Genomic DNA, 18,740 nt, shown 5'->3' with positions numbered 1-18,740 from the left:
TATTTCTATTTTTTTTTTAATCAAAAAGAGAAGTAGAAAAAAAGGGCTAGGTGGTTACTAGCTCTTAACTACATCCAGCAAAGAAATAGGCCTTTTGCAAAATAGATCTGGTAAAATACCTGGAATACCTCCCCTCTATAGTTTTCATACTATGAAGGAAGTAGACCAACACCAAGCAAACTGTGTGAAAGCTGAGTCCTGTCCACAAGTAGTAAAAAGTAGGATTGGGCCAGGCCTGCTGGTACACATCTGTAATCCCAGATAAACAGGAGGTGGAGGTAGGAAGATCACAGTTCAAGGATAATCTGATCAAAAGCGCCAGACCCCATCTGAAAAACAAACTTAAGCGAAAAGGGCTGGCGGAGTGGCTCCAGTGGTAGAGCACCTGCCTATCAAGCTCGAGGCCCTGAGTTCAAACCCCAGTCCTGCCAAAAAAAAAAAAAAAAGTAGGATTTGAAATTCATTATGCAGAGAGAATTCTAAGGTTGTAGCTTGGTGAACAGCACCAATTAAATAAGTTGTGAAATCAAATTCAATTCCTTTCTTGCATCTGCTTGGGTCATCTTTGCCTGTCAGCTGCTTTAATTTCTCATGGTATCTTGGTCTCTTTTTATGCATGCTTTTACTATAAATGCCCCGTCTCAGATTGCTTTTCACAATAGAAAGAAATGATAGCTGGGAACCGGTGGCTCACTCCTGTAATCCCAGCTACTCATGAGGTAGAGATCAGGAGGATCGCAGTTCGAAGCCAGCCCAGGCAAATAGTTCACAAGACCCTATCTTGAAAAATCCTTCACAAAAATAGGGCTGGTGAAGTGGCTGAAGGTGAAGGCCCTGGGTTCAAGCCCCAGTACCACAAAAAAAATAAAAGAAAGGAAGGAAGAAAAATGAATTAGCACCATTTTCTAACTGGTAGAGATTATGTCCTATATAAATTATCCCTCTTCAAGGTGACTGCTGTTTTTATTCTGGCCCTTTACAGATGAGGGAACAGGCCCAGAGAGATGCAAGGATTTGCCCAAGCTCACACAGCAGAGGCAGCAGAGCTGGAACTTGAACTCTGGTCTTGCCAGACTACACAGCCCATAAAATATCTCCACAGTGACCTAAGTCCTATACCTAAGTCAGAATGGCCCTGGGTTCTCAGTGATTTGCCGAGCAGACCAAATGCCCCAGGGTGGGACTTTGCCCTCTGTGGTAACCTTCCATCTCCCCGGGGACCAGCCATGTGTCTTTCTGCAACATTCCCCATGCTCCTGGGCCAGGCCTGCTGAGTATGGCAGGGGGGTGTCACACCCTCCTCTGTCCCGCAGGCATCGCCGTGTGCATCGGGATGGCCAGCACCTTTGCCTACGCCAACGCCACGCTCCGGGAGCAGGTCTCGCTAAAGGTGAGTCCCCTGGAGGATGGGTCACCTTGACCGTGATCAGTAGTGGTGTGAGACAGCATAGGTTTGTTGTCTCAGCTCTACAGCTTGGGAATTTGAAGCACATCTAGGCTAAGATCAGGTTGTCCCCGGGCCATGCTCCCTCTGGGGACTCTGGGAAGAATCTGCTTCCTTGCCTTTTGTGGGGTCCATAGTCACCCCCGGCCTTGTCCCCTTCCTCAGGCCAGCAGTATTGCATCTCCCAGTGTCCATCCTCTTCTGTCTTCTTCCTCTACTGCATTTTTTCCCTCAGCAGTACTAGGCATTGAACTCAGGGCTTTGTGCTTGCTAGGCACACCACTCGAGTCTTGGCCCCAGTCCTTTTGCGTTAGTTTTTTGTCAGGTGGGGTCTTTAGCTTTTGCCTGGGCTGACTTTATACCATGACCCACCTATCTCCGCCTCCTGAGTAGCTGGGATTACAAGCATGCACTACCACACCCAGCCTAATTCTTTCTTTTTATTCCACCTTTGGCTTGGATTTACAGAGAATTAAACTGGGATCCATTATTTATTGGAGGAGAAAGGGCTGCTGAATGAATTAATCACACTGATAAGAGTTGTTGGTTGGAGGTAGTTTCTGCATTCGTTAACCTTGACCGCTCCTGGAGTGATGGGTGGATGGAGCTGCATTTGTTTTGTCCGCTGTCTGGAAATGTCCTTGCAGCCGTGCAAGGGGTGCCGGCTGCTTGAGGCAGTGTGGATGGAGCACTTACCGAAACTGCAGGGAAGTTTTACCAGGAAAGGTATGACCTCATCCTGTTCCAGCAACGCAGCTGCCCAGCCAGGAAGAGACTCGTAGAGGATCAACACCAGAGGGTCTTTGCATCCCCCAGGGCACGGGCAGGAACACGCCCTTGTCTGTGCCTTCTCTACCCATTTCCCAAGATTGCGCTCAGGCCAGGAGCTGCCAGGAATCAGCACCTGAGTTGTTCCAGTTTTTCCTCTTAGGGACCCAACAGCTGCAGAAGGAAACGCAGGGCTGGACCACAAAGGGCTTTGATGGCCATGGGTCTGAGTGAGTCTTGTCCTGGCAGTGTGACCTGACATTGACCAGGCAGTCCAGGGATGTAGTCCAGAGGTCTGTGCTAGAGAGAATGAGAGCGGACGTTTGCAGCTCTTGATTCGTAAGAAGTTGGATCCCTTAGCAACCCAAAATATGAGTCCAAACCAGAATCCACGCTTCGTGTGTAACTCTGATATAACCCTAATGCCACCCCCATCTTCAAATCAGGACACAGGCACTTGAAACTTGCACCCTTCAAAGATGGCAGTTTGAGATCAGTCCAGGCAAAAAGTTAGTGAGACCCCATCTCAACCAACAAGGTGGCTTGGTGGCTTGCACCTGTCGTCCCAGCTACTCAGGAGGCATAGGTAGAAAGGTCGTGATCCAGGCAGTCCCCAGGCAAAAAAATGCATGACCCTATCAGAAGAATAACTGCAGCAAAACAGGGCTGGTGGGGTGGCTCAGGTGGTAGAGCGCCTGCCTAGCAAGCGCAAGGCTCTGAGTTCAACTCCCAGTAGTGCCAAAAACAAATGTACCCTTCCTTGAACAATACTCACGTAACCTGTCTGTGCACAGAGGGGACATAAGTGACTAACGATCATTGTCGCACGCCGGGCACTGTTTTAAGCATTACGTGTACATTAATTCTCCAAGGTAGGTTCTAACAGTTGTCAAGGGAAATGTGGAGAATGAAGCAGCTCGCCCAGGGCGGAATGGCTCCCGGGGAGCAGACGGAGGGTTGGAAGCCAGGCCTTGCCCCTCTGGAGTCTGTGCTGCAAACCATGTGCTCTCTGGTCTTTCCAGATGGTTCTCCAAACAGGTGTCCCCCATTCACCACTCCTTGGGCCTCAGTCCCAGCAGAATGGAAAGATGCCCTTCCCTTCACTGTCAACCCTGCTTCCTGCAAAACTTTGAGACAGTAAAGTTTCCCCCAGAGAACATTCTGGAGTGTTCTGGAATGTGCGTCTTTGATACCTCAGCCTCCCCACAGGTCTCTTCTTTGTCTCCAGGAGAAGAGATCTGTGCTGGTCATCCTGTGGCTCGTGGCCTTCCTGGCGGGGAACACTCTGTATGTGCTGTACACGTTCAGCTCCCAGCAGCTGTACAACAGGTGAGGTGGTGGCGGGAGGGTGGGGGCTTTGCTGGGCTTGGGGTGCACACCCTTCATCAAGAGCAGTGCACCGGCTCGGCACCCTGTTGTTACCCAGGAATGCTGGGCAGAGCCCTCTCTAGTGGAAATACCATGCAAGCCACCTATCTAAGTTTACATTTTTAATTGCCATGCTATGACAAATAAAAACAGGCCTGGGGCTGGTAGCTCACGCCTGTAATCCCAGCTACTCAGGAGGCAGAGATCAGGAGGATCATGGTTCAAAGGCAGCCCTGTCTTGGGAAAAAACCATCACAAAAACAGGCTGTGGAGTGGCTCAAGGTTCAAACCCCAGTCCTGCAAAAAAAAAAAAAAAAAAAAAAGAAACAGGTGGAATTAATTATCATAATAGATTTGATTTAACCCAGTGTAATCAGCCCTCCAAATCCATGGATTTCACATCTATGAATTCAGCCGCCCACAGAGGGAAGACCCACAGAAAAAGTGTCCTGACCACGCACAGCCTTTCCTTGTTGCACTTGGTATCAAAAGTCACCAGACAGGACCTGTAGTGTGCATCGTGGAGGCAGCTGTAGATTACACATAATACTGCTCCTTTTTATCCAAGGGACCTGAGCGTCCTTGGGGCGTCCCCACAGGGGATCCTGGAGCCCCCTTGTTCGGGGACGACTGTGTGTTGAGAATGTTGTCATTTCCGTATGCCAGCAGTAGAGGCGCTTAGTGAGATGCTGTGCGTTCGTTTTGCACGCATGAAGCTGCGTCTGTTCCCCTGCAGTGGTGTCGCTGCAGGTGCCCAAAGCCACTGGCGGCACCGTGTGGCTGCTCCCAGGACGCGCTGTCCCTGCGGTGGTGGAAGACCAGGACCTGCTTACCACCCTTTAGACAGTTGCTCTCTTTGATTTTTCTCTGCGTGTGAAGGTAATTCTTGTTAAAGTTACTTTGATGTATATTTACTTTTTTCTCTCTTGGCGGTACTGGGGGTCGAACCCATGGTCTCATGCTTGCAAAGCAACTGCTCTACCACTTGAGCCACAGCTCCAAACCCATATGTCTACATTTTAAAAAATCCCTAGACCTGCACGAAAACAGCGCTGGCAGACTACGGCCATCCACCTCCTTTTATTAATTGCATTTTATAGGATCCAACCGCATCCATCATTTACATGTGGTAAATGATGCTTTTGCACTGATAGCGTATTTGGACAGAAACTGTGCAGTCCACCAACCAAAAATATTTAATATCTCAACTTATTTATCGGTGGATGATACTGGGGTTTGAACTCAGGGCCTCACACTTGCAAGGCAGGTGCTTTACCACTTGAGCCACCCTGCCAGCTCTTTTTGCACTGGTTCTTTTTGAGATAGGGTCTTGTTTTATGCATGCACCATCCTGGACTGTGATCCTCCTGTTTATACTTCCCCCACATAGCTGGGACAACAGCCATGTGCAACCACAGGCAGCCATTGGTCAAGATGGGGTCTTACTGACTTTTTGCCCAAGCTCTCCTTGAACCACAATCCTCCCACTCTCTGCCTCCCAAGTAGCCAGGATTATAGGTGTGAGCCTCCACACCCAGCTTAATATCTAGTCTTTCACAAGAAATGTTTGTGAACTCCTGACCTCAGATATTAATTGTGGTCCTGGATATCAGATATGTGGGCAATTTTACTCTTTTCTTTAGAATTATGTATATTTTATAAATTTAATAGAGACTTTTCATAATAATAGAAATTCTTTTTTTAATGTTAAGGGCTGAAAATGTCTGCCCCATCTGGTTTGTGCAAGAACTGTATGCTCCCCGCCCCCACCCCAATGCATGTCACATCAGCCGGGGACCCTCTTCCCGTGTGACTGATTGATTGAGAGTTCCATGCACCGTGGTGGCGGTGGTAAGGCAGAACCAGAGAAATTGGATGGATTGCTTAGCTCTGATTTATTGTCAGCTTTCTTAAACTATCCCTGTCCCCTGGCTGCCAGACACCTGGAAAGCCTTTCAAAGCAGGGAAGCTTTCCTGCAGATCCATAGGCGCCGAGCCACCCCTCCCGGGTGGTTGAAGACACAAAACTTTTCTTAAGGACCCAGGGAGTGGCTTAAGTGGTAGAGTGCCTACCTAGCAAGCACAAGGCCCTGAGTTCAAATCCTAGTACCACCAAAATAGCCAAAAACCTTTTCCTTAGTTCTTCCCTCCCTTCTGTTCAATCAGATAGGGTCTTGTCCAGGGTGGGCCCTATGCCTCCCACATAGCTGGGATTACACACATGCACCACCATGAAGGGCATCCTGGTTGAGATGGCATCTCACTAACTTTTTGCCTAAGCCTTGAACTGCAGTTCTCCCAATTTACCTCCTGAGTAACTGGCATTACAGATGTGACCCATCATACCTGGCCTGAGTTTTAGAATATTTGCCTAGACTTCACCCATTGAGCATCCCTAATCAGGAAATCCAAGCTCCAAAATGCTTCAAAATCACCTTTGCTCAAAAAGTTTTAGAGTTTGGAACATTTCAGATTTTAGATTTGCAGATTAGTGATGCTGGGCCTATATTAAGAAAACATACAGCCAGGTCTGGTGGCTCACGCCTGTAATCCTAGCTACTCGAGAGGCTGAGATGGAGAAGATGACGGTTCAAGGTCAACACAGGCAAATTGTTCACAAGAGCCCAGCTTCAAAATAAGCAGAGCAAAAGGATGGAGCGCCTGCTTCAAGCCCAAATAGGAAGGAAGGAAGGAAGAGAGGGAGAGAGGGAGGAAGAAGGACATTGCTCTATCCCGGGACTCGCTCAATTCTAAAACAGGCTGAACAGTTGGGACTGAGACGGGCAGGAGCCCAGATTGGACAGAATCCACGGACATTCGTTTGGATGTCACTGAGGCACTCAGAGCATGGTTTAGCTTCTCTCTGGCACTTCCTATTTCTCTTTTAAAATTCAAGGCGAGCCTTTGATTGGCTGTGCGTGGGTCAGACTCCTACTCCTGCCCACAGCTGTGACCACAAAGCCCAGTGCAGAGAGAATGGCTTCCCCAGGACAGCAGCAAGCACGTCTCAGAATCGAGGGCCCCAGGCCCGCAGATGCCCCAAAAGTCAGCTACTTGAGGGCTGCTTGTAGAGGGGACTGAGGGTAGCCGGGTAGATACACACAGCTACACCAGACACCAAAGCTTATGAATCCCAGAACTGAGATTTCACAAGTCAGCGAAGCATCCCTGAAACAAAACTCGGGGGTCCACCATGGAGACCCCAGCTTGCCTTTTGCCATGAAAAATATTTAAACATGATCATCACACAGCAGCCAAAAGGTCAAAGCAACCCACGCATCACTGACAGACGAGTGAAGGGAACAGTCTGTGTCCATGCAAGGGAATATTAGTCAGTCTTGAATAAGGAAGGAAATTCAGACATCTGCTGTGAACTGTGAGGACATTTTATGAACTGAAATGAGCCAGTGACAAAGACAAACCCTGCATCATTCTCCTTATGATAGTCCTAAGGATAGTTAAACTCATGGAGATGGAAGGCAGCATAGTGGTGGCCAGGGACTGGGACAGGGGACATGGAAGTTACTGTTTAATGAAAGATGCAGAGACCTCAGAACGTGGGTGGTGGTGACACCTACACAACCGTGTGCACGCACTCAGGGCCACTGAACTGTCCACATCTAAAGGTCGGGGGAGATTCTATGTCATGTGTGTTTTACCACAGTTGGGGAAAAAATCAGTTATTATCGAATGACTTAACATGATCATTACCAAAATGGTATTGTAGTGTTGGGGAACCATCAGGAAGGTTTTCCTGGGGCTGGTAGGGACTTCCAGATGTGGTAGAAACTCAAGTCAGGCCAGGCACAGTGGCTCACGCCTGTAGTGCCAGCTACTGAGGAAGTAAAGATTGGGTGGATAGTGGTTCTAGGCCAGCCCGGGCAAGAAGTTAGCAAGACTCCATCTCAACACCAAGCCAGGTGTAATGAAGCACACCTGTAGTTGCAGCTACTCCAGAGCCAGGGGTAGGAGGATCATAGTCTGATACCAGTCTGGGCAAAAGCACAAGACCCAATCTGAAAAACACAGCTGGCGGCATGGCTCAAGCTGTAGAGCTCCTGCCTAGCAACTGGGAGGTCCTGAGTTCAAACCCCAGTACTGCCACAAAAGAAACTCAAGTTAAGTTTGCTGATGACATTGACCCATTTTGAAAATGAATTGGAAGAGTGAGTAGTTTGGGACTTCCCGTTGAAGCAGTGTGGGGATTTGGCCCAGGGCGTCAGCACGCAGCTCTCACCCGGCTTTAGTTGCATGGTCCAGAATGTCAAGGTCCTGCTGGAGGGCGGAGGAGGCTCAGCTTCCCGGAAGCCTGGATGGACTTCCCACGAGTGCCGTGTTCTGGGCTGCATCCCGTGCCAGGCTCAGACCTCGGTGCCTCCATCAAGCCAGGCTGAGTCAAACTGGCCACAGAGAGAGACAGAGAAGGAGGGAGGGAGGGAGGGACACAAGAGAAAAGCAAGCAGAGCCAAGTCCTGGTCTTTTTTCTTGCCACCAGTCTACAGTGTGTCTGTAAGTGACACCATCACCTTATTGTGCCCTCCCCGTGAGCCAGCAGGCTAGAGCTAGCCCCACTTCGCAGGTGTGGAACTAGATCTCATGAGGCCCGTTAGGATCCGTTTGTGCTTCTGATACTGTAATGAAGTGCCTGAAGCTGGGTGCTTTCTGAGGAAAAGCGGTTCTTGGAGCTCACAGTTCTCGAGTTGCAATACATGGCACTGGCCATGGCTTGGCTCTGGGGAGGAACCCCGTGGCAGATGGCATTGTGACAGGCAGGAACGTGCAGGAGAAAAAGAGAGAGAGAGAGAGAGATCACATGGGGAGACGGTAGAGCGAGGAGGGACCTGAAGCATCTTCCCACTCAGCCCTGCCACCTCTCACATCACCACACTGAGTTCCAAGCTCCCAACACACAAAGCCATTGGGGACAAACCTCTGCACCTTCCTAGGGAGTCTTGGACCTGGAGCAGCCCTTGACCCTTCTCAGGATTTGAAGTCTGATCACCACTATCAGAACCCCTTCTCTCCACCCTGTGTCAAATAAATGGAACCTCTGATCTTTCCCTGGCTTCCACCTGCTGAAACTGGGGCCAAGGTCATTCTCTGCTTGCTCCACCTAAGCAGGTTAAGTAGGAAGGCCAATGTCACAGTGCACTTGCAAGTACAGGGTGAACCAAGAAACGTCTGGTGTATAATCATAGCTAATATTATTTTAGGATTAATTGCTATAGTTATTGGTAGCGGTGCCTCATGAGCAAAACTAATAATAAAACATATCAACCCGTTAAAGTGCATAAATGAACTTGAACTTGACCAGCCTGTGGGAAGACACATGGCCACCATCACTTCCGTCCCACTCCCTATCACCAAAGGCAAAAGGAGAAAAGACACCACGACTACAGAGTCAACCCAGAGAGGAGAACTGAATGCTCCACATGAGGCAGTCGCAGAACCATAGATCTGGCAGAATGTGGGTACCAACCAGGGGGATCCCCAGGGACAGGCAGGAGCAGAGCCAGAGGGGGACACCAGGGCTGTGACCCTCCCTGTGTTACGTGAATGGCTCCCAAGCTGGGAGGTGAGGAAACCCACGGCTGGCGCTGGAGTGTGGAAGGACAGGGACGGTGCCATGAACAACTGGCAGAGTGGGTTCTTGTCGCTGAGTTTGCCCTACTCCTGCTGTCCACAGAGGACAGGAAGGAAGTGGAGTGTCATTCCTGCAAAGAGGCCTCATCCTGTACCCTCTGCCGGGCGGCGTTTGGACGCCTCCTGTCCAGGCAGGGCGCTGATTCCCTTTCCGCTGCTCAGTGCCCCAGCGTCCTCAGCTCTTCCCTACCTCCTCACGGTCTTAGGGAAAATGGACTTTGTTAGGCTGTGTGACATCCACAGAGCAAGGCCAGCCTGCTGTAAGGAACCTAGATAGTTTGCTGCTGCCAATATGCAATTGTGACACCACTCCCGGGACATTGGGGAGCGGTGCTACTCAGAGTGCCCTGTGGACCAATGCTGGTTTGAAAACCTTTGCTGTCTGTCTCCAGTGAGGTAAGGGCAGGGACTGAGCGTGAGGGTCGCCTTGCCCAGTTGTGGGCCCGAGAGGTGGGGTTGCCCAGCAAGGATTGATTGACAGCGGTCTTTGCAGCCTGGGTGCCTGGGTCCCTATCCACCTCTGTTCCTTAATACTCAAAGGGCTTCGTGCTTGTTCCTTGACCCTCTGTGCCTCGGTCTCCTTCTTGGTTGAATAAAAGTGCCTGGAGTTTTCATCATCGCTTCTGCACGGCAGGGCCTCCACTACCTCTATGATCTCATCAGGGTCACAGTAGCTATAAGAGGGGAATGGCTCCCGTTTCATTGATGAGAACACTGAGGCTTCATCCAGAGATAACTTTATCCACTCAGGATCCAGCAAATGGAGAAGGCTGCATTCAAACGCAAGTCAGCCTGGAAACTAATGCCCTCGAGCTATTGTAACGTGACCGTGGGCTTCAGATCTCCCTTATGGAGAGAAGTGTCGCTCCCTGCAAAGGACTTCTGCAAAGATTTAATGACCTATGCTCAGTACAGAGGTTGGCCCCATGCCTCCTGGCATCTCAGTTTCCCTCTGTCCTGTGAAGGGTTATCTGCCTCCTCTCTTCCCTTCTCTCTTCCCTTTGCCTCCTTTCCTAAAGACTATTGTAAATCCATAATACTGGAGGGGCCCTAACTGGTGGTCTAGGCCAATCTTCATGTAGCCCACAAGGGGATGGAGGCTCAGAGAGGTTAAGAGAGCCACCTGCGGTCACACAGCAGGTGTGAACCAGACGTTGGCACTCTTGCTATAGTAACTATAGTAATAGCTACAAGGCTCCCAGGTGAGTAGGAAGAGCTGCTGAGGACCCGGCTCTGAGTGAGCTGCTTGGCTGTCCCCCCCCTCTGCCCCCAGCCTTATATTCCTGAAGCCCAACCTGGAGACGCTGGATTTCTTCGACCTGCTGTGGATCGTGGGGATTGCAGATTTCATACTCAAGTACATCACTGTGACCCTCAAGTGCCTCATTGTGGTCCTGCCCAAGATCATCCTGGCCGTCAAGTCCAAGGTAGGCACCGGCTGGAGCCGCAGTCACCGTGATGGTGCCGGGGGAGGGGAAGACGTTGCTCACGGAGCCTGAGGTTGGCATTTCTGTCACCCACCTTTATAATTGTTTGCATGGTTTTATCCTGCCCACCAGAAGTGGTGGCATCACAGTACATTTCCTGTTGCTCTGTTCACAGCTTCCCTAGGGGCGGTTTTCATGTAAATGTCACCAGGGGGGGGGAAAGTCATTTTGGCTGCTTCTCCCCGGGGAAGGGTGGCCGTGATGATTTTGACTCTCTGTGGCTCATTTTGTAAAGGGGACCGAGGCTCAGAAGGAAAGGGCTCCGGGATCGATGAGTGATGTCTGCCATGGGCACAGAAGGGAAAGAGGTAACAGAGAGGCTTTTGCCACTTGCGGGAGGAAAACGCAGTGGGACAAGGAAGTCTTGGGAACAGCCACTGGAATTCAGAGGATGCCCAGCTTTTGGTTGAGATGGAGTCTTGCTAACTTGCCTGGCCTGGCCTCAAACCACCATCCTCCCAATCTTCACCTCTTGAGTAGCTAGGATGACAGGCTTGAGCCACTGAAGGTAACATTGTACAGTATTTTGAGTGCACCTGCGTTGTGACTGCCCCACCTCATGAAGTCAGATGTGGAACTTTGTTACTTGTGTCTTCATATCAAAGAACAAAATGTTTCCAATCTTGGAGCATTTGGGAGTTTGGGTTAGGGCCGCTAAGCCTGTGCTGGTGTTACTTAATCTGTACGACCACTGGCTCTGTGCTGACCTGCTGTGCAACCTTGGATGAGTAACCTAGCCTCTCTGTGTCTCAGTGGCCACCTCTGTAAAATAGAGCAATGATTTTACAGCTGATGCCTCAAAATGTCCCAGCTGCCTCACCCTGCTTTCAGCCCAGAAGGCTGATCTGTGTGTGATTTTATCAGTGGGCTCTGCGGGTTGGCTTAGCCAGGAGAGAGGGAGATGGTCTATTTATTCCCCTGCTGTATTTGACTCCTGTGGCTGCTGTGACGAACTGTTACACGCTTCAGTGGCTTAGAGCAACAGAAACTGATGTTCTTTCAGTTCTGGAGGTCAGAGTCCAGCAGGGACTAACATTCAGTGTCGCCAGGGCCACACGCTCTCCTTCCTCCAACTCCAGGCAGCAATGGCAGGTTGAGCCCGTCTCTCTTTTCTCTTGACCTTGCTTCTGTTGTCACCTCTCCTTCTCTGGCTCTAGCTTTCCTGCCTCCCACTTTTATGCAGCCTGTGGTGACACTGGCCATCCAGATGATCCAGGGTCACCTCCCTACCGCAAGGTCCTTCACTTACAGTGGCAAAGGCCCCTGCACCAGGCACAGGGTATATTCACAGATGCCAGGGATAGGGTGTGGGTCTTTGGGGAGGGTCACTATTCAGCCCATCATACCTAGCTCCTTCCTTCAGGATAGCCACAGGTGGAAGCTGTTCTGAGCACTTTACATCCTAACTGCCACATCCCCGTGAAGTGGCTCTGGGAGGACACCCACCCTTTCTCAGATGTCTGGTCCCACTCTTCCTCTGTCACAGTAGCTGCTCTAGGCAGCTCTCTATCCAGGTCTGCTACCCACTCCCTGCCCCCTCCTCTTCAGACCAGTCCACCCTGGTTGGTTTGTCTAGACGCATCCTACACCTTTGTGCAAAACACACATACTAACCTCTTCTCAGTTACCTGCTTTTTGTGTCATGACCCTCCTCACCCTGCCAGGAGTTCCCTTGCAGGACTGGGAATAAAAAAGAGTCTGAATATCCCTAGCAGGTGCTCAGTGTCAACTAGCTACATACCCAGCCCTATGGTGATTATTTTTGTAGTGTTGGGGACAAAACCCAGGGCCCCAGACATGCAAGGCAAGCAATCTACCACTAAGTTATGTCCTTTTATAGTTTGTTTGGTTTTGTTGTTTTTTTTTTTTTTTTGGTACTGGGGTTTGAACTCAGAGCCTACACCTTGAGCCACTCTACCAGCCCCCATTTTTGTGATGAGTTTTTTTCCAGATAGGGTCTCAAGAACTATTTGCCCAGGCTGGCTTTGAACCATGATCCTTCTGATCTCTGCCTCCTGAGTAGCGAGGATTACAGGTGTGAGCCACTGGTGTCTGGTCCTTTGACACTTCAATTTGAGGCAGAGTCTTGCTAAGTTGCCCAGGCTGGCCTTGAACTTGCAATCCTCCTGCCTCAGCATCCTGGGCAGCTAGAATTATGACACGCTTCCCTACACCTGGTTGATGACCATTTGTAACCCTGCTCCTTTTGTATTCCTCCTCCTACCACTGCTACGGTCCTACCCTTGAAGGTAGACACTCACCCCGATTTTACAGACGAAGGCATTGTGTATGCCTGTCAGAGCCCGGATTTGAACTCAGGTCTGCCTGACACCAAATCTAGGGCTTCTAATCACAAGAACCTAGCCAGGTGCTTTCATGTGCCCCGCACTGGCTTCATGTTCTCAGACTGGGAAGTCCCAGTTCCAGAAGGTTCCAGTTGGTTCCTTCTCCAAGCCACAGTAGGTCTGGCCAGTAAGGGTCTGAGAGCTACAGTGTCAGCAGTGCCTTGATCAGGAACACTGCTGGCATCGGTTGCTTAAAGTACACCACCTCCTTCCAGGTGGCTTCAGCCACCTGCAGGCGCAGGGCATCTCAGCCTCTCGAGCAGCTGTACCCCGCGCCCCACCTCCACCCCTCCCCACCCCCCAGCACTCAGCCAGAGCCCAGCACTGCAGGCAGTGGGGCGGGGAATTCAGGTTGAAGCCAACATGGAGGCTTGGCAGTGCCTCCCCTCCCCCACTGCCCTTAGTGCCTGTGGCTGCTGGGATCTTGGCGCTGCAGAATCAGCCTGGGGGGGCTGGAGAGCCCAGTTCCCCACTGCAGCATAAGACTGAAGGGTAGACTGCCAACGAAGAGTCATTTTTCTTCCCGTTCTATTAGGAACAGGAATAGCTACCACAATAGCTAATGCTTGCAGTGCTCCTACTGTGTGCACTGTCATGGCCTGAGTACTTTAGTGCATGCATTAACACACTAAGTCATCACCCGCCATGAACTGGGTCCTGCTATCTACCAGTCCCTTTACACGCACGGAAACCAAAGCACAGAGTGGTTCAGTGACTTGCCCAAGGACACACAGTCAGAGGCTGACGAGCAGAGGCTGGCCAGCGGGCAGCATGCTGAAGTCTGAGCTCTTAATTAAGTGTTTGTTTTAGTCAGAACAAAGGCATCATCCATTTAGTGCAAGGATGGGGCACTGTGCAAACCCACTTCTGTAAGAACACTTAGACCCAAGATTGGCACTCTAGAGGAACCAAGGCCGCTTGGGGGCCTCTCTGACTCTAAGCACAGCTCGTGGTCTGTCGTCTGTGCTGTCTGCTGTCATGTGCTTTGACCTCTTTGAATTCTTCAGTCTGGGTCCGGGTTCCTGGGAGAGAGGTCTGGTTACCAAGTTCCCCTTTTGGACCAGTCACTTTATGGTTCAGCAGCTGACCAATGAATGGACGGCACACGGGTCACATACTCACTCTTCTCCAGTTGGCTGTCACCAAGGAAAGACCTGAAATGTGGCCACCTGAGGAACTTCTTTAGGGAGGTGGGGTTGAGGCAAATGAGGTAACCATACACAGTGGACCAATTTCCAGGGATGAACTCAGGATCTCCTCTTAAGTCTGGGCCTTTCTCCCTGTTCTGGATCTCCCCATGTGGCCCCTGCAAACACCCTGTTGCTCAAGTCAACAACCTGAGAGTGACCTTGGATTCTTCTCTTCCTTCCAGTCAGCAACCAAATTCTGTCCTCTTTGCCTCCTTCTGCATCTCCACTGCTACCCCTCCCTCCAGTCCTCACCTCCAGGGGACCAAAGTGGCCTTTCTGTGCCTGTCCTCTCTGATTTCCTCCTCCCCATTCTGTTCCTTGCAGCCAGAGCAGACTTTTAAAACAACTAATCTGAGTGCCCTTCCCATCTCTTCTTTCCTCCTCCTAACCTAAACCCTCCATCCAGTAAGTGAATGCACCCAGCTTGTCTGTTGATAAATCACCAATGCCTACTATGCATGCAGAAGCATCCATTGTATGTATGTAAGCATGCATGCATGCATGCATGTGTAGGGCAGGAAGGTGCATGCATGGATATATAGGTAGATGAATGAATTGGGTGGTTGGATGGGAAGGATGGTGGATGGGTAGATGGATGCAGAGGTGAGTAGGTATTTGGATGACTGGATGAGGGAAGTAGGAGAAAGGAGGGAGAAAGGGATGATGGATGATGGATAGATGGATGGATGAATGCATGAATGGATGGATAGATGGATGGATGGATGGATGGATGATGGATGGATGGATGATGGACAGGTAGGGGTATGAATAGATAGGGGAATGCATGGATAGATGGATGGATGATGGATGATGGATGGATGATGGATGGATGGATGGATGCATGGATGGATTATGGATGGATGATGGATGGATGGATGCATGGATGGATAATGGGTGGATGGATGGATGCATGGATGGATGATGGATGGATGGATGGATGGATGCATGGATGGATGGATGATGGATGATGGATGGATGGATGGATGCATTGATGGATGCATGGATGGATGATGGATGATGGATGGATGGATGGATGCATTGATGGATGATGGATGGATGGATGATGGATGATGGATGATGGATGGATGGATGGATGGATGGATGCATTGATGGATGATGGATGATGGGTGATGGATGCATGGATGGATGATGGATGCATGGATGGATGATGGATGATGGATGGATGATGGATGGATGATGGATGGATGGATGGATGGATGATGGATGGATGGATGGATGGATGCATGGATGGATAATGGATGGATGCATGGATGGATGGATGGATGGATAATGGATGGATGCATGGATGGATGGATAATGGATGGATGCATGGATGGATGGATGGATGGATGCATGGATGGATAATGGATGGATGCATGGATGGATGATGGATGGATGGATGCATGCATGCATTGATGGATGGATGGATGGATGGATGCATGGATGGATAATGGATGGATGCATGGATGGATGATGGATGGATGATGGACAGGTAGGGGGACGAATAGATAGGGGAATGCATGGATGGACAGATGAATGGATGGACAGGAGAATGGGTGATGGAGTCTAGCCAGCTATAGTGAATCTCATCACCTCTTCTTACAGCAAAGCGAGAGCTTAGATTCCATTCTCAGCTAAGCTCAAGCCTCTTCAGTGTGGTAAGTGTCCAAATAAGTCTGTCATAAAGGGGCTGGGGGCATGGCTCAAGTGGTAGAGCACCTGCCTATCAAGCACAAAGTCCTGAGTTCAAACCCCAGTACCACCTCCCCCACTAAAAAAAAGAAAAAAAGTCTCTCATAAAAACAGCAATCTACAAGCAGTAGAGAAGTGTGCCCACTTCTATGCAAGAAAAGACAACGTAGAGACCCAAAGAAATCCAGCAGCCAAACTACTAGTAATAACCACAGCTGAGCATTGCCATTTGTTTGAGAAATATTTGCTGAAGGCCATCTATGGGGAAAGGTTGGATAGGGAAGCTGGGGACCCTCAGTGATAACGTAGATGGCAGTCCCTGTCCCTGTGGCATTCACAGCCTGGTAACAGCATGTTCTTTCATCTCAGTCCTCTGGGCAGACACCACTGATCCCTCTTCACAGAGTGGAGACTGAGTTAGGTCACTTAGCCAACACTGCAGACCTCACGGTGACCACAGGATAGCCTGGGAGGGGGGCATCTCTTTCTGTGGGCTGAGTGCCTCCCTAGATCCTTTCCTTCTGGCGTCAGCCTTATAAGAAGAGCACTATTGTCTTTTTTTTTTAATTGAGGTAAAATTCACATAACATAAAATGAACCATTAATCATTTTGAAGCACCTCATTCCGTGGCATTTCATGCATTGACAGTCCTGCCAGCCACACCTCTGTCTAGTCCCAGACATTTCCATCAGGCCAAGGAAACCTCGTCCTCATCAGGGTCACCCCCAGACCCCGCCCACCAGCCCCTGACAACCAGGAATCCTCCTTCTGTCTTTATGGATTTGCTTAGTATAGACATTCCATACGGGCAGAATCCTGTTGGGTGGGGTTCGTGTCTGGCTCCTTTCATAATGTCTTCAAGTTCATCCACTCTGTACCATGGGTTAGCCTGTCGTTCTTTCCTGTGGCTGAATCCTAGCCTGTTACACGGTTAGCCATTAAACCGTGGTCTTCCCCTGGCCCTCTCCGCCTTTTAGCCATCGAGAAATACACTGCTGTAAACAGTTTGTGTCTAGTATCTCTTGGAGCGCATTTTTTCCAGACAAATACCTAAATGTGAAATTTCTAGCATATATGGCAATCCTGTGTTTGACTCTTGAAGGAACAGCCAAACTGCTTTCAATGGAGGCTGAACCATTTTTACATTCCCGGCAGGAGAAAAACCAAGCAGTGAGAGGATAAGGAAGTAGCCCAAGGTCACACAGCTGGCAAGTGACTAAACCGGGATTTGAACTCAGACAGTCAGACTCCAGACCCCTACTCTGAGTCATTCGACTATCCTACATCCCGTGTGAGTTCCCTGAATTAGTTAGGGGACGTCCTCAGAGAAGAATTAGGAGATCCCATGGCCCCATGCACTATCCGTATAAAATTCCCCCAGCCGAGGCTGGGGCCGCCTTCCTTCCTTCTTCAAATGGCACTGCTGGAAAGGGGGAAGGGAGGGATGGACCTGGCACCCCTTCCCAGTGCCACTGAAGTGTGGGTGACAGTTATTAATGTCTCTTTGGCAACTGTCCAGCTCCTTTTTTTGATTATTATCTTATTCGGAGAGATTAATGTGCCAGGTCAGAGCGTAATCCATCCTGTAAAAAGTGATGCAAATACAGACCCCCAAGATGAATGGCCGACTGGGAGAAGGTCTCCAGCCTTCCCTTGCCTGTCGGCGTGCTCTGGAGAACCCTCATCCATCCTTGTCTGGGATGAAGAAAGGGACAGGTTTTCCTCGGCAGCTGGGGAGGGGCTGGGGGGAGACACATCTGTCAGGGACCCTAATGGCTCACAGCACAGATGCTCCTTCTCGGGCCCCCACACCATCCACTGAGAGAGTAGGTTGGGTTTTAATATTATAATTATGATTTTGGAAGGGCTTTGGTATTTGGGTCTGTTTGATGGCCTTGACGTGTGAGGCTGAGTGAGCCACCTTGCCTGGGGACTCTGGGAGTGTCTTCCTTTTCTTAATCATCTCTCTGCCAGCACCAATTCCCATGCGTCCTCGCATGTGGCAGTGAGGGGATCCGTTGGGAGTCCTCACAACTACGCCTATAGGACAGTCATACTCTCTGGGTGGCCAAGATGGGTTAAAGATGGTGACCACTGGCCTTCAACATCAACCCCAAATCTTCACCCGGGCTGGGTGTCCTGAGCTGCCACTCGTCATTATAAATCCAGATTAACAATTCCTACATCTTGCGCTTGCTGGATCTGCCTCCTACCCCATCTCTCCCATCTTGTCATCCTCTCTCTCTCCCTTGCTGGCTCAGGACGCATGCTGGTGACTAATTTTAGTGTCCCCAACACACCCAGCACCTTCCTTCTCAGTCTCTTTGCACTTGCTGTCTGCTCAGCCTGGAGTAGATTTCTTCCTGCTGTTCCCATAGCTATTTCCTGTCACAGATCTCAGCTCCAGTGTCACCTCCCCAAAGAGGTCCTCCCTGACTACTGTGTCAAAAGTAGCTTCCCCGATCTGTATGACTCACCATCGTCAGATTTCCTTCCTAGTGTGTACCAGGACCAAGCACAACCACACTGCTGTCTGAGGTTATTCTCTGTGTCTCTGTCCCCCCACCAGAATGTGAAGTCAGGTGCTCGAGGACAAGGAGGACTTGTCAGCTTCCTTCACTCACAGGCAATAGCAGAGAGGCTATTGGCTAAGCAAAGTCTCACTTTGATTACTGGGGGGAGTTAAAGCCAGGCCCGCCTCTCCCACCCCACAGAGTCCTGAACCACTGCTCATCCTGTCTTCTGCCAGGTCCACTCACGTTTTCAGGGCTTGCCTGCCTGTTTGCCGACAGGGCAATGGTA

The 18,740-nt window shown here is 50.2% G+C and overlaps 1 protein-coding gene across 2 annotated transcripts in view; it reads left to right on the top strand.

Moving 5' to 3' along the window:
* Positions 1-18,740, top strand: part of Rnft2 (ring finger protein, transmembrane 2) — a 66,316-nt gene that overhangs the window by 11,358 nt on the left and 36,218 nt on the right. The window contains exons 5-8 of one of the 2 annotated variants that reach the window (XM_074061439.1): positions 1,314-1,390; positions 3,441-3,541; positions 10,497-10,650; positions 10,946-12,435. In XM_074061439.1, the coding sequence (XP_073917540.1) occupies positions 1,314-1,390; positions 3,441-3,541; positions 10,497-10,650; positions 10,946-11,194 (581 nt within the window). In that variant the 3' untranslated portion in view covers positions 11,195-12,435. Of the gene's footprint in view, positions 1-1,313; positions 1,391-3,440; positions 3,542-10,496; positions 10,651-10,945; positions 12,436-18,740 lie in introns of those variants that run through there. The other variant, XM_074061438.1, reaches the window with a different exon arrangement.

The sequence above is a fragment of the Castor canadensis genome, chromosome 18 (genome assembly GCF_047511655.1).
Source record: "Castor canadensis chromosome 18, mCasCan1.hap1v2, whole genome shotgun sequence".
Taxonomy (NCBI): Eukaryota; Metazoa; Chordata; class Mammalia; order Rodentia; family Castoridae; genus Castor; species Castor canadensis.
Note: the sequence above shows the minus strand (reverse complement) of the source record. Positions and strands in the feature narration are given on the sequence as shown.